This window comes from Typopeltis vanoorti, chromosome 15 (genome assembly GCF_054136105.1).
Source record: "Typopeltis vanoorti isolate ZY-2024b chromosome 15, IOZ_Tvanoo_1.0, whole genome shotgun sequence".
NCBI classification, from domain to species: domain Eukaryota; kingdom Metazoa; phylum Arthropoda; class Arachnida; order Uropygi; family Thelyphonidae; genus Typopeltis; species Typopeltis vanoorti.
In genome coordinates this window covers 74,428,641-74,449,852 of record NC_143563.1, presented here as the reverse complement: position 1 = coordinate 74,449,852, position 21,212 = coordinate 74,428,641, and the positions used below count along the sequence as shown (strand labels likewise).

The window sequence follows — 21,212 nt, the reverse complement described above, 5'->3', positions numbered from 1 at the left end:
CGAGTTGATACTAATCAGACTAGCCAGAAGAACACAAGCAGGTAATTTACGGACAATAGCAGTGGCGGCCGGTGAAAATTTTAAGTGGGGGTGCTGCATATATACAAAATAAAATAAAAAAATATTTTTTCCTAATCAGTAACCGATTTATTAATAAATAAATTTACATATTAAACAATTGCTTTATTAAAAATATTTCACCCTCACCACGAACAAACACCAATAATAAAAGTTTCGTATCTCACAGAAATAACACGCATGCTACAATTTATCTGTAAGCAACACTGCCCAAACGAGCGGTGTCAGAATCACTTGTAACGTGCAATGACAAGCGCAAACAAATATCGGAGAGTCTAGCTGCAATTGGCCGAACGCGATAATTCTGATGCATTTGTTTCATAATTTAAAGCATTAATCGAACAATTCCAATTATTAACTATTCAGTCAATGTCAAAACTTAAGCTGTAACCTTTAACATGTTGTATTGCATTTGTATATAATGTTGTAAGCATTATTATTTATAAACACAAACAGAATTTAATATTTTCCTTGTGGATGCTGCAGTATCGCAGTACTTACGAGCCGCCACTGGACAATAGACTGACTCCATAGTTCTAATTCCGAATAACAGTTCGTATGAGCTGGCTAACTCACCTTTACGGATTGAAAGGTGAGGTCCCTACTGCTTATTAATTGGCTGATGGGACTCTGCCTATTGAAGTTGGTTTGCTAGCGACTTTCCCCATGTATTTATTATTATTATTTTTTAAAGAGTTGAAGTGAGAGCAAAAATAGTTTGACTGATGTATTTTCCCTTAGTTGGGCACAGCTTGAATATAACTTTGCTTCATGCTGGACATATACCAAACGAATGTGGAATATTGTAATAACGATGAGCATTAATTCTGGACGAAAAATACAAATCGTAGCTAGAAAACTTAATGGAGTCTAAGCTGTGCCGAATTTTTTTGATGACTTTCTGACAAAGACTAGAAAAGGCACAACACTGAACTATATCTGGTATAATGGGTTGGCGATTTACTTAAGTCCTCTGTGCATGATTTGGAGACGGATCATTATATTGGCCTTATTGTTTAATGTGTTACAATAATGTCGAGAGAGAGAGAACAGAATAGAATAGAAGAGCAGAATGCACACAAGGAAGACCAGAATATTCTCCTGCTTTCCAACCAAGAGGCAAGTATTCTGCATTGGGTTTTTTGAATATGGATTTGATTCTTCCTTGATTTCTCGCATATCCCATCAAATAGATAAAAAAAAAAAAAAAGGTTGACTAAGTAATAAACTGGAGAGAGAGTGTGTGTTGTTTTATTTTCTTTCTTTCAAAAGAGAGAGAAGGAATTATGATATTGCCAATTTTCTTGGATTATTTAGCTTTGGAGAACTAAGGACTGACTAGTTTACTGAGAGCTTTCTAACTTTTTTTTTTTGTATAACGACACCTATGAAGTTCTGTAATTAAACAAAATACTCATTTAAACATAACTTGACTATTGCAGGCCAGAGGCTCTTGGTGTTAGCTTTTCTGGTTTAGGGCTTTTATGTTTTGGACTGATTTGTTTGCATCACCAACTTTAAATGGTCTCCTTTCTTTTAGGCTTGCACGGTGATCCGAATGCATTTTTGGAAATTATGGAGACAACTACCGTGTTTGAATAAAAACTTTAGTTTAATATTACTAAATTTTTACAATTCGACGTTTAGCCCTTTATGTCAAGGTCATCTTCTGGAGCGTACAAATATACACAAGAAACAAGCTATACTACAATCATACTGGTTCGTTAAAGACACCGACTAACCGCTACCACAATTGTTGGCCTGACCTCTGGTGAAAAAAAAAAAAAAATTATACATCAACGCTAGAGTCCTATTATTTGTGTTGTCTACTACATATATAGTAGTAGATTGTAGTATAGCTTGTTTCTTGTGTATATTTGTACGCTCCAGAAGATGACCTTGACATAAAGGTCGAAACGTCGAATCGTAAAATTTTAGTAATATTAAACTAAAGTTTTTATTCAAACACGGTAGTTGTCTCCATAATTTCCAAAAATGCATTTAAATGGTCTGGTTAGCTCTTGAGCTTGAATACTTGATAATTTCAATATTATCTGCATAATGGTTTCTGGTCTTATGCGTGGAAGCGCGTTTCGCAGCTGAACTCGTGTCACCTTTGGTAACGTTTGCCTGGTTACGCTATGTCACTTGATTTCGCTTACATCTTGGTTATTGGGAAGCAGGCGGCGAGCCTAAAGTTTTTACTCAATTTACTTAATTTTTAAAATGTGATTCTCTCATTAAAAGTTGTAAGATTATAGTACATTAATAAGAAAGTGGTATAAGGAATTTTCCACTTTTATTTATTTTATTTTTCTTTATTTTTTACATAGTCCAGAAACCCTATTCTACAGACCAACATGGAACTTTTTCAAGTCACCTCAGGCCTTCAATAAAGAAAGTGGTAGTCTCATACTAGGCGATAAAATTCATTACCCACCTAAAGATATTTGCGTTCATCCATACCCACAGCGGTATTCGAGCACACAGTCTGTTAGTTGAAGAGCAGATACACTAACCACTTAAGCTGTAACCTTTAAAAATGCATGAATAACCCATTTCTTATTTAACTGAATTGATTTCTTTTTCAAGTTTTTGGGAAAAGCAAAGGCTGATTCTCACCACTGGATGTTCCCACATTTCTTTATTTAGCAATACACCTGCAAGCTTATGCAAATAAAAATAAATCTTCTAACTCTCTGTTTTATTGCCAAAGGAACTCCAAACCATTTAACCCTAACTTTTTGAAGATCGGTGTCAACTGGTCTCTGCCCTTCAACCATCATTGATAGCTCAAAGTTTATTGGTGAAGGGTTTATAGCTTTGAGCTAATGGTAATAGACGATGTTTCCAAGAGAAAAATTGTGAGAGAAGTGCCACCATCTCATTGTCATAATTCCTAATAGGTATTATTGTTGTACGGACAACTCCATGGAGTTCGTAGACTCATTGAGGGAGACCCTAAACATCATTGCTAAGTACTGTCTGATATTTGCACAGTACCTGTCATACTTTGCTTTGAATTCATTTGCAGTCATCACCCACAACTGACCCCAGCAACCTGTTCCACTCATTCACCACTCTCCAAGCAAAAAATCTAATCCTCACACTTGCTAACCAACTTTTGCTAAATTTCCAAGAATGGCCCTAGTTCTCCTGCTTCCAGACCTGTTCTGAAAGATTTCCATCTGTAAAATCCATTCAGTAATTTGTATGTCTTAATTATATTACTCCTTTTCTTACCCATCAACCAATTCCTGTAACCATTACTCTATAACCACTGATCCTTGTCACTTGCCTCTGGATCTCCTCCACCTCCTCCTCCTCCTCATTCCCAAAAAATCCAGGTAACTAGATCTGTGCAGAGTAGTCAAGATAATAATTTGCATCTCTGTTCATCAGAGATAATCAGGCTATTATATATATATATATATATATATATATATGTAGAAAGTATTTTACCTTGGTATAATAAATGTTAAAGATACCAAGCTATTTTAAACCTGGTTTTACTCCATTTCCAAGTAAGCAAACAGACAAACAAGTCAAGTTTGCGCCTGCAAGTGTTGCAAGTCTAGCTGACCCTGCACGTAGTGCAAGACCAAGGTAACTCATGGTAAAAGTAGAATAAGCTCTGATCACTAATCTTAATATTTACCCTTAATGCAAAGCACATCTCCTGGAGGAGATGTATGATGCTTTGCATTAAAGGCAAGGGGCCACTATCCAGACCGGTTTCGATCTTATGAATAAGTAAAGCCATCTCTAAAAATTCGGACGATCCCTAGGCCACTCAATTGTGGGTGAAAGATCATTCATCTCAGCGTTGGCTCCACTCAGTGATGGCCTTCCACCCACCACCACCACCGAGCAGAACCGTTCATATTCCGAAGAAAAGCATTCACCGACAAAGCCTCTCACTGGGCCGTACTGGAAAACACTTTCCCCGGAGACTCAAATTGCTCCCTTAAGGCAAAAACCTTAAGAGAGCAAACTCATAATAGCCCCACACCAGTTTCGACCTTTATTGAGGTCTCTTCAGTGGGAGCCAGGCTAGAAATACCAAGATTTTAGTAATACAGAGCTTATAAGTATTTTACCAGAACAAGTTACCATAAAAATCTCAGGAGGAGATATAAATGTAGAAAGTATTTTACCTTGGGGTATAATAAATGTTAAAGATGCCAAGCTTAAACCTGGTTTTACTCCATTTCCAAGTAAGCAAACAGACAAACAAGTCAAGTTTGCGCCTGCAAGTGTTGCAAGTCTAGTTGACCCTGCAATAGCAGACTAATTGCAAGACCAAGGAAACTCATGGGAAAAGTAGAATAAGCTCTGATCACTAATCTTAATATATTTTATATCCCCTCCTGTGATTTTTATTTAATAAGGTTAAAACACCTTATGGTAACTTGTTCTGGTAAAATACTTATAAGCTCTGTATTACTAAAATCTTGGCCTGGCTCCCACTGATGAGACTTCAATAAAGGTCGAAACCGGTCTGGGTAATGGCCCCCTTGCCTTTAATACAAAGCATCATACATCTCCTCCAGGAGATGTGCTTTGCATTAAGGGTAAATATTAAGATTGGTGATCAGGGCTTATTCTACTTTTACCATGAGTTGCCTTGGTCTTGCACTATGTGCAGGGTCAGCTAGACCTGCAACACTTGCAGGCACAAACTTGACTTGTTTGTCTGTTTGCTTACTTGGGAAATGGAGTAAAACCAGGTTTAAAATAGCTTGGTATCTTTAACTAGAGCCTGTGTAGCTCAGTGGATGTGGGTTTGCCAACCACCGCGCTTGGCCGCACGAAGGAAGACTTGGTTTCGAGTCTAGTCGGCGACTAGAGGAAATTTTTCTAAGCCTTTTTTCGACCGGTTCCTGAGTTAGTCGATCTCTGGCACGGGCAAGCAGGTTTTTCCTCCCGGAAACTCGGGTTTTTCGTCCTGTAAACTCAAGAAAATCGACCGTAGAACCCACATTATTTCAGACATTAAATATATTGTGTTAGGGACCACGAGATGGCGGCACATTTGAGCCGTCTCTCTTCACTGAGTACCACTTAATTAGTGATAGCCTTGGGCCATCTATCTCTGATTGGTACCAGTGGAGATTGAACTGCCCACTCAGTCTCCAAAAGTTAGATAGGGCTAAATGGCCTAGCCTACTCCCCGTATACGGGGAATAAAAAGGCGTTAGCTAGCTGGTATCTTTAACATGCATATATATTTTATTTATTTATTTTATTTATTTATTTTTATTTTTTGAAAGTTTTTCTCACTTGATTATACTATAAATTAAAGATGCCAATAAATTATATTCATGGTTTGATCCTTTATCCAAGTGTGAACAAACAAAGTTTGCATCTGAAGTAACTTCAGGACTGGGCAACTCATATATAGAGAGAGTATGTTCTCCAAACTTCAACTCCCTATCTGCCAACATCCTTGGCTTCTTCAGTTTATTGGATCATAGTTCCATCAATATGGTACACAGTTGGTAATCTTTACACTCCCAGATTTGTGTATATTATTATTACATGACATCTCCAATGAGTTCAAGTACTCATTGCAGGTATATATTGTGTTTGAAATGTGTTAGTTCTACAACTGATTTTCTTGAACTGCATAGTTAAAAACCAAACTTGACAGATTGGTTTTTAAAAGAAACTTGGTACAGATTTCCTCTAGAGGAAATCTGTACCTACCTGTGCTGAAAATTAACTAAATTGGGAACGTATTAAAGAATGGTCCAGAAATGTGGTAAGCAAAAGAAAGTTGGTGAATGTACAGAGCCCTGTATTGGCAAGGAAAATCTAAGGATCAGAAGCCATCACTGCCATGATACATAGTGAATGATTAGAGAAGAAACTAGCAGACTAATTGCAAAGGGCAGAATACAGACCATAATATAGTACTTTGGGCAAGTTCCTCTGAAGGCACAATCAAATGCCCAGATATATTATGAGCAATCATCCAAGTTATTGCAAATCTTACTGTGGCTTGCACACAAAAGTATTACTGTATTGTGGATTTGAGAATAGCAGAATCTATATATATCTGTTCATTGCTAATTATTGGCTAGTCTTCCAGATCATGAAGTTGCTGTTGGTGACCTTCTGCATAAATTTTTAAGAGGATTGAAAGAAGAACATTCTGATGATAGTTTCTATTTTCTTTTCTTTTCTTTCTTTCTTTTTTTTTTTTTTTCTTTTGAATGGGCTTAATATGGTTAGAAAGATCAGGGTTTGAATCCTCTCAAGGACATGAAGAACCTTTTATAAGAGCTTTACAACTGAAGGTGCGAGTATCCTCAATTGAAAATCCTTTATAAAATTAGCTGGTCTCACATGAGGACCAGAAAAACACAATTAACAACATAGTAAAAGAGTCTCACAGCTCTAAGTTGTTTTGGCCATAATTTCAAACAACAGCAGTGCTATAGGATAAACGTTGGATGAGTTGGAGTGATGTAAAGATTGTAAAGTGAGCTAATTCTTGAGAGTTACTTGCTATGATCTTCTGTGCAGGTGAATCTTTTGGGTGATATTATCTGCATGTGAGAGAAGCAGAAGAATGGAAGAGAAACTTGACTGCTGTTTGAGCAGGAAGCAAGACCAACTGTAGAAAGTTTTACTGAGGCAATTCATGTAAAGTCAACAGCCTCTATATATAAGCAGTCTGATCAGGAAGATGATTTCACACACAAACTTTGTTTGTTTACACTTGGGAAAAGGATTAAACAAGAATAAATTTTTGTGGAGTAAAATTTACCTGATTTCTCCATTTGGCCCTTTCGAAATCATGTTTGAATTTTATGATGGCTCTGTTGCAGTTGTTGCGAGCTGCGGTGTAATCATTTTATACCAAAAAGCCACAACATGTTGATAAAAAAATGCTATTCGTTGAGTTACTGAAGCTGGAACCTTGATTATATATATATATTTGGAATCAGAACTGCATTGTCTTGTGCTGCTCTAATTATTATATATAAGGTGCCTCCATGGAGTCAAAAGACTCATCATGAGAAACCGAACATTGACATACTAACCGTTATTCACAACCACCTCTGGCAATGCATTCCACCCATTTACAACCCTCCAAGCAAAAAATCTAGTCCTAACACCCTTGTTAACCACACTCTTACACAATCTCCAGGGATGACCCCTCGTTCTCTCCCTTCCTGCACTGATCTTAAAAAAGTAATCAGTATCAATCATATAAAACCCTTTTAATAATTTACATGCCTCTATCATATCTCCTCTCCTACGTCTATCAACTAGATTTTGAGGCCCACAGACTTTTTGATCTGTACTTGTAGGAGACATCCCACAGGCCTGCAACAATTTTTGTAACCTGCCTCTGAATCTTCTCCACCATTTCCACATCGCAAAGAAATCCAGGTGACCAGATCTGTGCACAATAGTCCAAATGAAGTCTTATTGACTTATAAAGTGAGACAATTACTTCCTTATCCCTGCTTGTCAGTGTGTTCTTCAATAACCATGTAATCTGATGTGAAATTTTGGCAACCTTTGCAATATGCTCTCAAAACTTAAGTTCTCTGTCCACAATAACTCTAATCCAAGTCCCTAGCCTCATCAACTTCGTGCAGTTCAGTTCCATTAATATAGTAAACAGCATGTGATCTCATCCTTCCGAACTACATCACCTTACACTTGGTCACATTAAACTCGCAGCCATTTAGTTTAACCCAAACCGTCAGCCTATTTAAGTCATCCTGCATATTCTATATCTTTCATAATTACAATAGGATGCTTACATGGATTTTCCACAAACAAAGTTTGAAACAGGGGACTACATGCTGCAAGCATTATTTTGTGAGCTTTTAAACTTAATCCTTCACATTCTAAAGTCACATCAACAAGCGATTCACTAGAAAACAAGGCCTTATAAACATTGGACATATTGGCTTGATGATCATTCCACTTTAGAAGCAACATTGACTCCATTCTCTTACCTTTGCAAATAATTTTCAATGAGAGATTAAGGCAATACTAACAACAACTATCCACTACTTACACATCCACAAACCAATACAATCAATATACAATTCATAAATATTCACATAAAATTATGTTCATGTACATACAAAAATATCTAACATAAATATATAAGAAGCATCCAATTAGATATCTAACACAATATCGACACATAAAATATCACTGAAGTACTTTTAATATAATTGGACAAGCATATCCGATAAATATTTCTTCAGTAATTTTTGACAATAATAAATCATTTATACAAACAATCAGTGTAGATTAGTTCAACATATACCTTATTGATAATATTTTTAGGCTTACTAAGCCACTCATTCCGATTGCCGAAACTAATTAAAAATTTCACTAAATTTATACATGAGTACTCACAGCATAATGATTATGACATTGATCATTAACAGGGCATGAGATCTACAGTTAAAATTCAAAGCCTTACGAATTCCTTTTATTTGCACGAAAGTTTTTAATCTGAGAAATAACTTGAGATGACTGCTGCAGCCACAGAATATTATCACATCTCCAAAGGAGGTGTGATAATTCCAACTGTCTCTCAAGGTTCATTGAACCATGCCTTAAACTTATTCATTATTTTTGAACTTGCTTACCAATCTCCATGTAAAAAACCTGCTCTTCAATTCCCTCTTCCCCTTGCTCACATGCTCCTTATGCAACTTCCAGGAAAGGAAGTTGCATAAGGGATACATCTTTTGATGTATCCCTGTTTCCCCTCCAGTCTGTGAAATATCTCTTCCATATTAATGTGTCTCCTTAGCAACTTATATCTTAATCATATTCTCCTTCTGCTATTCATGAGCAAAAGGGTCTTTATTGACTCTACAGTACTTTTTTCTGTAAATGATGGGCAACTTAAGAAGTTTGTATTGTGGTATATTTTAATTTGGGATTTAATGAGGATTTTACCATTTTTTTATTGTAAAGTTCAAAAATTAATGTAAAATAATTTATTTTATTGCTTAAATTATAAACAATGCTTAATTCTTCTTCTTATTATTATTATGTGATGCATTCAAGGAGTTCAAAGACTTATCATAGGAGGGCACTTTGCTCCACATAACCTGCCATTTAAGAACTTTTTTAAAACGGCTTTTGCTGTATTAATTTTGAAATATAACTCCGCTGCCAATGAAATGCTATATCAAAATATACAGCAGCCAAAAAAAAAAAAAAAAATCTGCTGCAAAGATACTATAATATCTTTTAGATATTTAGAGATGATGGAAGTTTTTTCGCTTAGCTATGCTACAAATTATATATTTGGTTTAATCCTTTATCCAAGTGTAAGCAAACAAAGTTTGCGCCTGAAGTATTTTCAGGACTGGGGCAACTCGTGGCAAACGTGGTATAACTTCTCATCACTTACCTCAGTATACCAATGCAAAGCACATCTAATTGTGGATATGTATAATGCTATGCATTAAGGGAAGGGTCACCAGACCGGTTTTGAACGTTATTGAGGTGCTGTTTAAGTAAAGACCTCTCTAAATATTAGGCAGTCCCCCAGAACACACCGTACAAGTGACCAAAGGACCATTCAGCTCAGCAGTGGTTCCACTCAGTGACAGGCTCACCCCACCACCAAGAAGAACCCTCAGCAGTGGCTCTGCACAATGGTAGGCTCACCCCACCACCAAGCAGAGCCATAATCCAGCAGTTGCCCCCACTCAGAGACAGGCAAAGACCTACCCCCAAGCAGAGCCTTTCACACCCCAGGGAAAGCAACCACTTCTGTGCAAAGCACATCAACACCTCTGGATCTGGAGCCAGATCCAGAGGTGTTGATGTGCTTTAGTAATAGAGAAGTCATATTTCCATATACCAGTTACCAAAGGGTGTCGCACCTTATTATTAAAATTCTCTGGATTCGAGATAAGTTGATGGAAGTTTTTTCACTTGACTATGCTACCAATTATATATTTATTTAATCCCTTATCCAAGTGTAAGCAAACAAAGTTTGTGCCTGAAGTATTTTCAGGACTGGGCAACTTGTGGCAAAGGTGGTATAACTTCTCATCACTTGTCTTAGTATCCCATAATGCAAAGCACATCTGTTTTTTGGAAACCAAGGATGTTATTAGGACTATTTTGACACTATTTTGAAAGCATATTCCCAAGATCAAACTACCTCACTAGCTTATCGCTTACACTTGGATAAAGGATTAAACCAAATATATAATTGGAAGCACAGCCAAGTGAAAAAACTTCCATCAACTTATCTCAAATCCATTGAATTTTAATAATAAGGTGTGACACCCTTTGGTAACTGGTATATAGCAATATGACTTTTCTATTACTTCCACCTTAGTATTAACACCTCTGGGTCTGGTTCCCACTGATGTGCTTTTGCACAGAAGTGGTTGTTTTCCCTGAGGTGTGAGAGGCTCTGCTTGGGGAGAGGATTTTGCCTGTCAACGAGTGGGACCACTGCTGAGATTATGGCTCTGCTTGGTGGTGGGGTGAGCCTGTCACTGAGTGGAACCACCGCTGAGTTGGACAGTCCTTCGGTCACTCGTAGGGAGTAGTCTCGGGGACCGCCTAATTTTTAGAGAGGTCTTTACTTAAACAGCACCTCAATAAAGGTCAAAACCTGTCTGGGTAGTGACCCTTCCCTTAATGCATAGCATTATACATGTCTGCAAGGAGATGTGCTTTGCATTATGGGATACTAAGGCAAATGATGAGAAGTTGTACCACCTTTGCCATGAGTTGCTCCAGTCCTGAAAATACTTCAGGTGCAAACTTTGTTTGCTTACACTTGGATAAAGGATTAAACCAAATATATAATACTGTATAGAAGCTAATGACTTCACATTAATTGCCTTTGTATCCCATAATGCAATGCGCATATCCTTACAGACATGTATAATGCTATGCATTATGGGAAGGGTCACTACCTAGACTGGTTTGACCTTTATTGAGGTCTCATCAGTGGGAGCCAGACCCAGAAGTGATACCTAGGTTGAAGTCATGCAGAAGTCATATTTCCACATACAGAAATGGAAATATATATATTTCCATTTCTGTATATGGAAATATGACTTCTGCATTACTTTGACCTAGGTATCACTTCTGGGTCTGCTTCACACTGATGAGATCTCAAAGGTGAAAACCAGTCTGGGTAGTGACCCTTCCTATAATGTGTAGCATTATACATCTCCATAAGGATATGTGAATTGCATTATGTGATGCTAACGACTTCACATTAATTGCCTTAGTCTCTATATACAAGTAGCCCAGTTGTGATATTACTTCATGTGCAGATTTTATTTGCTTACACTTGGATAAAGGATTAAACCAATAATATAATTTTTTGGCATCTAATTTATAGTATAACCAAATGAAAAAACTTTCAAAATTAATGTGTTCAGTGCAAATTCATCTCATTGATTGGTAAAAATGATGAAGAGTTTAGTTCACTTCACTTTGTAATTATAATTGATTTAAAGAGACCATACTGCAAAAACTCTTGGCAGTCTTAAATTATTTAAAATGTCAGTGCAAGAATTTGAAGGTTCTAATTAGTACCTCTCTCTCTGAGTAGAGAACAGCAGAGGCAAATTTTCTATGCTTGCTGCACGAGCTCATTAATTGAGAAAGAAGTAATATTTATTTGTTAATAAATGCATGCATTTATAAGCATTCCATTTCGGCTTTTATTTTTGTAGATAGAAGACGTCTTAAGCTTGCGCGGCAATAATTGAGCTTTGCTTTGTGTACCGAAGGCCGATGCTTGCTCGTCTAGTCAAAGCTACCTTGGCTTGCTCGGTTGTAGGAGCTTCCAGGTCCTCGCAGCAGCACTGTGATTTCATGCACGCGCATAGCCATTTCACGTCATCTCACTCTGTTGCTTAAACACAGGCCATACGCAGTCAATGTAGCTCTAGCCAGTGAGCTTCAGCCAGCTTTCACAAGTGTGCGGTTGCTTGGGAAAATTAAGTTACAACCAACTTCTGATGACGATGTTATTGACCAGTTCATAAAGAAGAACCGTAGGGTAGAATTTGAATTCAAGTAGCTAAATTGAAAAATATAGAATATCATTTGTAAAATAAATGTTGTACGATTAAATGTACATAGATTTCTAAATATATAGTTTTAAATGGTCAGTAATTCATTATTCCACTAATCAGACTTCAATTACACCTCTCACTCCCTGAATGATAACAAGCGCAAGCGTGAATTTCAAGACTAGCATTCGCCCCTGGATAATAGTGATTAACATAATGAGTAGCTGTTCAATCTTATACATTTGAAAGCTACTTAGCTTTCTTAAAGCTACTTATACGAGGGTGGTCTGAAAAGTTTTCGGCCTCAACCATAGATGGCAACACTATTGGCAAGATTCTTTTTTTCTAAGTTGGAACATCTGTCATAAGCATCCATGTGAAATTGCAAGTTATTCTATCAAGTAAGAATAATATAAGCACGTAAACACAAGAAAGATATTTAATTAACCAAATATTCCTTACATCATCATATAAAGTTTACTATGGAAATGGAAGAAAACAACCAGTTATTTTTTTTAGACGTTCTCCTCATCCGGTCACTTTCAAATACTCTTACAACTACAGTTTACAGGAAACCAACGTTCACAGGTCATTATATTCTTAAAGAATCAGCCCATCATCCTTGTCAAAAAACAGGAATCATAAAATGTCTAATCAGAAGAGCCAAAACTAATTGTTCTACTTCTAATTTTCTACAGAAAGAACTTTCTACTATCCAACAACACATGAAACTCAATGGCTTTTCTGAAAAGAGTACTCAACATCTTCTCGATTTTTATAATGCACCACAAAACAACAAAGATTCAATACGTCGAGTTCCAATTCCATACAGCTCTGGGATTTCAGAACCTATCGCAAAAATTCTGAAGAAATATCAGTTAATAGCTACATATTCACCTATTAACAAATTATCTTCCCATTTTCCTTCTCCTAAAGACAAACGCTCAACTATGTCTCTTCCTGGAATTTATCAAATTCCCTGCAATTGTGATCTCTCCTATTTTGGAGAAACTGGACATTCTCTTGAAAAAAGAATCCAAGAACATCAATCCTCCATTCATCACAACAAACCTGAAAAATCTGGATTGGCTCAGCACAGGATTGAAACTAACCACAACATCCTTTGGTTGAAAACTCCCTCTTACACCCGTTATAAATTTGAATGTTTATTCAAAGAAAGTGTAGAGGCCTTACTCCATCGTCTTAACCTGAATCGGAATGACTGTATATCTATATCAAAAATCTGGGAAAGTCTAATCAGGATAACTCATTAATTCATATTAATTGTATGTTATTTAATATTATTAATTAATATCTTTATTTCAATCATGTCTCTGCTTAAAAATATTCCCTTTAATACTTAGTGATATAACATCACATGGCTTGTTCTATTTTTAAATGATCTATTGTTAGTATTCCACCTTGTATTTTATTTATTATTTTTTTTAAACTGTTCTTGTAGTGCCACTGAAGATGGTCTGCTATTTCCTTCTTCTTCGTCTGTGATCTCTTATGCTTTTAAGCATAGAGATTTTGCCAAAGAGATTTCCATGCCGTCCTGTCCAAGGTTTGTTGTTTTGCTTCTTTCCAGTTAATTCCCTTCTTTTCCAGTTTTTCTTTAATTTCCTTTTGCCAACCTTTCCTGGGTCTACCTATGTATCTTTTTCCTATTTTCTGGCTTTCGTATACAGTTTTTGCTATTCTTCCATTCGATTGAGATGTCCAAACCATCTCATTTGGGCTTGTGTTATGAATTGATTCAGAGGTGCAACTTGAAGGCTGTCTCTTATGGTTTGATTTCTTATTCGGTCTAGTCTTGTTTTTGTGCCACTTTCCTGAGATATTTCATTTCAATTGTTTGTAGTTTATTTGTGTTTCCTGTTGTTAAACACCAAGACTCACAACTGTATGTTAATGTTGGTAGAAACACTGAACGGTACACTGCCATTTTGGTATTTTGGGTGACTTCTTTCTTATCTAGGAGTGGGCCTTTCATTGCATAGAATAGCTTTGTTCCCCCTCTTATCCTGTTGTTAATTTCTGTGTCTAGTCTACCATCTTCTTGTATATATGATCCCAAGTATTTAAAGGAGTGGACTTGTTCCAGTTGGTGATTCTCTATTTTTATTATGTGTTTCTGTTGGTTTCTAGATATGATCGTTGTTTTAGTTTTATTTATATTTATGGTCATATTCCTTTTCTTTGTTTCTTCATACCAAATGTTGATATTGTACTGCAGATCTTCAGCTGTATTTTCTAGAATCACTACATCATCTGCAAAAGCCATATGTGAAATCCTGGTTTCTTTCAGTTTCCTGTATCCTAAGTGGAGCTTTTTTGTTTTTGTTTGGCATGCCTTTAAAATTTCATCCATTACTATGATGAAGAGAAGAGGGCTGAGGATACAGCCTTGCCTCACTCCTACATTTGTTTCAAATTCTTTTGATCTATTATTACAGGTTCTTACATAATTTCTATTACTTTTATAGAGGCTTTGTATGGCTGCTATTAAGTTATCTTGTATCTTGTTTTTCTTTAATGTTTGCCATATTAAGTGTCTGGGAACTCGGTCAAAGGCCTTTTCAAAATCTATAAAACATGAATGTAGTTCTTTTCCATATTCCAATGTTTTCTCTGATATTTGTCTAAGACTGAAGATAAGATCCCGTGTGCTTCTATTTTTTCGAAAGCCATATTGCATTTCATCCAGTGTGTCCTCTATTTGATTACTAAGCCTCGCTTCTAAAATGCGGGTATATAATTTTCCTGGAACGTTTAAAAGCAAAATTCCTCTATGGTTTTTCACATTGCGGTTGTCTCCTTTCTGAAATATAGGGATTATTATAGCTACTTCCCAGTCTTTGGGAATAATTTTCTTTTTCCATACAGCATTGAATAGGTGTAAAAGAAATTTTATGGCTTTCGTTCCTAAATTCTTTACCATTTCTGGTGTTATTTGGTCATGGCCTGCTGATTTGCCCAGTTTTATTTTATTTATTGCTGCTAACAGTTCATTTGCATGAATTTCTTCACTCTGATCTTCTATTTTGATTGTGTGTCTTGCTCTTAGGGTTCTATTTTTTCCGTGTCCTGCATCTTCCAATAATTCTTGAAAGTACTGTTTCCATCTTTCCATGATGTCTTCGGAATTTGTGAGTAACTTTCCATCCTTATTTTTGATAAACTTTATGGGGCATTCTTTCTCTGACCTCATTCTTCTTAAAACATTATAGAAGAGTTTTTGGTTTCCTTTAAAATTTTGTTCTAAAGTATGTCTGAAGTCTTCCCAGCATTTTCTTTTCTCTGCTTTCACTAAGGTTTTAACTTTATTTCTTTGGTTGTTGTATAGTTCTCTATCAACCTGCAGCTTTGATGTTATATATCTCTTCCATAATTGCTTTTTCTTTTTAATTTCTTCTTTTAGTTGCACCTGTTTGGAAAACTCGTTCGCAGAGTACATAAGTTCTTTTCACTATACACTTTGGTATTAGGTCTAGCTACTCACTGATGAAGCCTCAAAAAAGGCTGAAACCGGTCTAGGTAGTGATCTCCCTCCATAATGTAATAACAGCATACATTTCCTAGGAAATGTGTTTTTACATTATGGAAAATACCTAAGAATAGCGATCTGAACTTCCCCCACCTTTGCAATGAGTCGTCCGGTATTGCACTACGTACTAGGATCACTTGCATTGGCTAACGCTAGTGTCGCCGATACTTTATAGTTTACTATATTCAACAAGAAACTCTCTGATTCCAATCTTTGAGTTTCTTATTCGGTTTTAAAACTATGTGGGATTTAATATCCCCTTAATTTAAGTAATGTTTTCATTGCCGAAATGAAGCTTATTAGCTCTTTATACTTAAGTAACTTAATGGTTGCACCTGTTTGGAAAACTCGTTCGCAGAGTTCATAAGTTCTTTTCGCTATACACTTTGGTATTAGGTCTAGCTACTCACTGATGAAGCCTCAAAAAAGGCTGAAACCGGTCTGGGTAGTGACCTCCCTCCATAATGTAATAACAGCATACATTTCCTAGGAAATGTGTTTTTACATTATGGAAAATACCTAAGAATAGCGATCTGAACTTCCCCCACCTTTGCAACGAGTCATCCGGTATTGTACTACGTACTAGGATCACTTGCATTGGCTAACGCTAGTGTCGCCGATACTTTATAGTTTACTATATTCGGCAAGAAACTCTCTGATTCCAATCTTTGAGTTTCTTATTCAGTTTTAAAACTATGTGGGATTTAATATCCCCTTAATTTAAGTAGGGTGTTTTATGTTTCTTCTGTTTATTATTTAATGATACACCACAAATTTCTTTGCTTGTTTCTAGAAGAAGTGTTTTGAACCTGTACCATAGGTTTTCTACATCTTGGTCTTCATATATCTCTTTTTCTACTTCTTTCATCTTCTCTTCTATTTTACTTTTATACTCAATGGCTGTTTCTTCTTTCTTTAGTTTGTAGTTCTTTATCTTAACATTTATTTCCTTGCTACTTTTTCTACATTTTTCAACTTTTATTTTATGGATTGTTTCCAATACTAATAAGCAGTGGTCACTGCCTATTTCAGGACCTCTGTAGACTCTTGCATTTTTTGTATACTTCCAGTACCGATCTGCTTATGATGGCATAGTCGATTATAGATTTTTCGTTTCTATTGGATTCTTCCCTGGTAAACTTATGGATTTCTTTATGCTTGAACATAGTATTCGCTATTACTAAATTATTTGTAAGGCAAAGATTTATTATTCTTTCTCCATTATTATTCCTGGTTATTTCTCCTTGTGATCCCAACACTTGTTTCGTTTTTTCATCTACCTGATTCCTTACCCGGCCATTAAGGTCTCCTAGTAGTATGATATTTCGATTCCCATCGGAGACGTGAGGAGCTGAAGGATCTTCCTCAGCCATAGCCAAGTTAGCCGGTCTTGGGCGCGGGCAGTAGGGTTTTTTCCGCCAGTTTATCTGGTGTTTTTCATCCCGCAAGCAGGCAAACCGGCCCCGTGAACACACAGGGATATAGTCAAGAATACCTTGAGGCATAGGAGTGACCATTCTATCCTCGTATTTCGGTTACGAAATCCAAGCATGCTTAGAAGGTTGTGGGCCTTAAAGGCCTGTTAAAGCCATTGGGATAGGATAGTAGTATGATATGCCCTTGAACTTCTTCAATTGTTTTTTGTAAGAGTTCGAAGAATTCATCTTTAATTTCTTTATTGGCATTATCGTTTGGGCCATATGCAACAATTACAGTGAATACTTGGTTGTCTGATTTAAAATCTATAGTAATTGTCAACAACCTTTCGTTTATTAGTTGCCATTTAGTAATATATTCTTTGAGATTTGGTTTAATTATGCAAGCTACCCCTTGTTTTCCCCATTCTCTTGGGTTTACCCCTGAATAGAAAAGTATATACCCATCTTTCATTTTCTGGCAACCTTGACCTTTCTTTTTTGTTTCTGTGACTGCTAGCAAATCCAATCCTGATTTTTTAAATTCATCAATTAATTCGTTTTCTTTTCCATGTAGACTTTTAACGTTCCATGTTCCGTATCTGCTATTTCCAGACCGAAATATTTGGTTAATTAAATATCTTTCTTGTGTTTACGTGCTTATATTATTCAGTCTTTATGTCACAAGTATCCTTAAAATATCAAATTCTATCAAGTAGTTTTCTTATACAGCTGTCTGAAGCAATAGTGTTGTCTGTATCCCTTGAAATGGATAAAATTGAGTATCATGCGGTTATAAAATTATTTGTAAAAGAAGGATTAACACCAAAAGAAATTCATTCAAAGTTCATAAAAGTTTATGGGCACTCTTCTCCTTCATTTTCGGCAATTAACAAATGGGCTGCTGAGTTTAAATGTGGCCGTACCAGCCTTGAAGATGATCCAAGTGAAGGATGTTCAAAAAGTGTAACAACACCAAGTGCGTGAAATTGCTGAGACTATAGGCATTTCAAAAGAACATGTAGGATATATTTTGCACGAAGAATTGCAAATGAAAAAGCTTTGTGCAAGATGGATGCCACGTTTGCTCACAGCAGATCAAAAACGCATTCGCATGAAAATCTCTGAACAGTGCTTGGAGCATTTTAACAAGAATAAAATTGATTTTGTGCTTTGATTTATTGCTATGGATGAGACTTTGATTCACTATTACATACCAGAATCCAAACAGCAGTCAAAACAGTGGACAAAAGCTGGTTGTTCAGCGCCAAAAAAGACAGTCGGTTCCATCAGCAGGAAAGATCATGGCATCGGTGTTTTAGGATGCTAAAGGCATTTTGTTTATTAATTATCTTGAAAAGGGTAAAACAATACTGGGGAATATTATTCCAATCTTTTAACCAGACTAGATGAAAAAATTCATGAGAAAAGACCCAGTTTGCAGAAGAAAAAAGTCATCTTTCATCAGGTCAATGCACCTGCCTACAAAGGTATATTGGCAATGGGAAAATTAAGGGATCTGCACTATGAATTGTTGGAACATCCACCCTATTCTCCGGATTTGGCTCCCTTTGACTTCTATCTCTTCCCAAAACTAAAACTCTTCCTCACTAGTCAGTGTTTTTCTTCGAATCAAGAGGCGATTGCAGCTGTAGAGGGGTATTTTGCATTTCTTACTGAGAACCATTACAAGGACGGGATAATGGGAGCATTGCTGGAATAAATGTATTAGTCTTAAGGGTGATTATGTTGAAAAATAAAAATAATTTTGAAATTATAAATTCGTTTTTTCATTGTTAGGCCAAGAACTTTTGAGACCACCCTCGCATTTTATTTATACAATGTACTTATGCCATCTTGGTTATAGTGTGTTATGATTTAAATCAATTAAAATTTTTTTATTTATAATTTAAATTCATCCAGAAAAATGATATAGCAGTTAGTCTGAATGATTTATTAAGTTTCTTGATTGATATTAGTATACTGAATGTTTATCTTTTTTTATGTAAAAAAAATTAAGGACATTGATTTTGCTGTTTCAGTACAATTTGATACAAAAGAAAGATGTGCAAGCTCAGATTTACAAGCAGTGCAGTGTATTCCAGTCACAGACTGTGAGGAGTTGTTAAATAAGAGAGATTATGATCTCTTACGAGAACTAAACTGTGGATACATAGATGAAGTGCCTTTGGTATGTTGTCCATCATCAGAAAATTCTTTAGCTAGTGAAAGATCCACTGAAACACTTCTTCCAACTCCACCAAGTCGGTCACGTGGGGGACCTGGTCAACCTGTTTTACCTCCTACAAGAAATCCTGCAACTCTTCAGTCACCACCATCTGCTACTGGAATGAGAAGACCTACACTCCTTCCTACTGGTATTTATAAAATACGTTTCTGTGTGTCTAATAGTATAAATTTTTTTATTGTACTAAATTTAATGAAGTAGACATTAAAATGAATTACAATAAATTTATAGCTAATATTTCTCTAGTTTTACACTAGGATTATTAGAACACGGACAAGGTAAACAAATAACATAACAGTTTTTTTGTCTTTTTCAAATCATATAAAAAAATCTTATTTTGAAAGAAATTACATATGTTAATTCATTTTATGCCTATAATTAATTATTAACTTTACTCTATATTAGTCTTTGGGATATAGACAGGTATTCACTTCATTCCATGCTCATGAAGCCTCAAGTATTATAATCACACTGTCATTCTATAGAGTTAGGTGTGAAGATCATGTGTATTCCATTTACCTTTGTAAACTTGAAGTCTGGACCAGGAGATCTTGGCATAAACACTGATTAACAAATTAAATGGCATCATGCAACCCTTTATATCATAGGCCTTATATAAATTAGCAAAGCATTGTATATTGTTTAAGGAAATTAACAATGTAGATTTGATAATTAAAAATATATTTAATTACTCATTCCTACATTTTGCTAAAGTTAAATTGGCATCTTCTGAGATTAATACAATGGTATTAAACACGTGCATGGAGGCGCACACACTTCAGTAACAAAGATGAAAACTGAAAATATACAGGAAGACCTAGAATCCTACAATTTTGCCACCTATTGGCTTTGGTAGAGTGTTCTTGGCTGTTGGGCTAACTGTCTGCAGATAAGAGTTTCCTATATGAGGGGCAGTCAGATACAATCATATTTGTTTAGGTTGGGGTAGTTGGTAAAAGCTGGAGTAGATTAGAGGAAAAGCCTCTCGAACTTAAATGTTCTTCGGTGGAGTAAGGTGGCTTTTTTCCCCCCACCGGATCCTGTGTTGGGTATCCAAGACACGGTCTGCTTATCCTGAGTGGCCATAGATGGAATCAGATGTGATCCTGGTGCTCCGCTATATGGATTTTTGCTTTCCTACCTCTTTGTCTATAATAAGAATGAATGCATCTGCACAGTACCTGGTAAACTCCAGATAAATCCAGAGGTTGTAGCTGCCAAGGAATTTGCAAAAATAAAAAAGTCGGCACATCAAAACGTTTGAACATTTAACAAAAAAGAAGCTATCAATGCCCCCAAGACCACCTGAAAACAATGTAATTAATCTATTCACCACTATCCTTGAAGTAGACTCCATCAACGCACTAAACCCTTGCCACAACTTCGCCATTGCACCTAGACATGTGCCAACAAAAGATTTCATGATCCATATCTAGTGTGGAATCTACAACCTTCCCACCAGTGAGGCCAACATTCTATCACAGACAAAACCTCCTGCAAAGAACCTGCCCAACAGAGAACAAAAAACCCTTCTACATCTAAGAAATAAACAAAAAAAAAAAAAAAAAATCCTGAAAACAGGCATGGGCAATGCTACTGTCCTTTTAAACCATACAGATTATATTATAAAAAAATGACCACCCTTTTTAAAGACTGAACTGCCTGCCACCTATTAAATTATGACCCCACCAACACACAGATTGCAACCATCCATAAACTACTAAAAAATGTTACATCCTGGCCGGCAGACGTGACCAACAAACTAAAATCCTACAATTCCCCCCCCCCCCATATTTATGGACTTCCAAAAATCCATAAAGAGAAACATTTAGCCAAAGTGCTTTCCTGTACTACTGATAATACCTTGTCAC

The 21,212-nt window shown here is 36.2% G+C and overlaps 1 protein-coding gene across 1 annotated transcript in view; it reads left to right on the top strand.

Moving 5' to 3' along the window:
- Nucleotides 1-21,212, top strand: part of LOC150098895 (proclotting enzyme-like) — a 125,448-nt gene that overhangs the window by 23,145 nt on the left and 81,091 nt on the right. Inside the window, exon 3 of the mRNA XM_090405460.1 lies at nt 19,136-19,471. Within this exon, the coding sequence (XP_090261586.1) occupies nt 19,136-19,471 (336 nt within the window). The remainder of the gene's footprint in view (nt 1-19,135; nt 19,472-21,212) is intronic.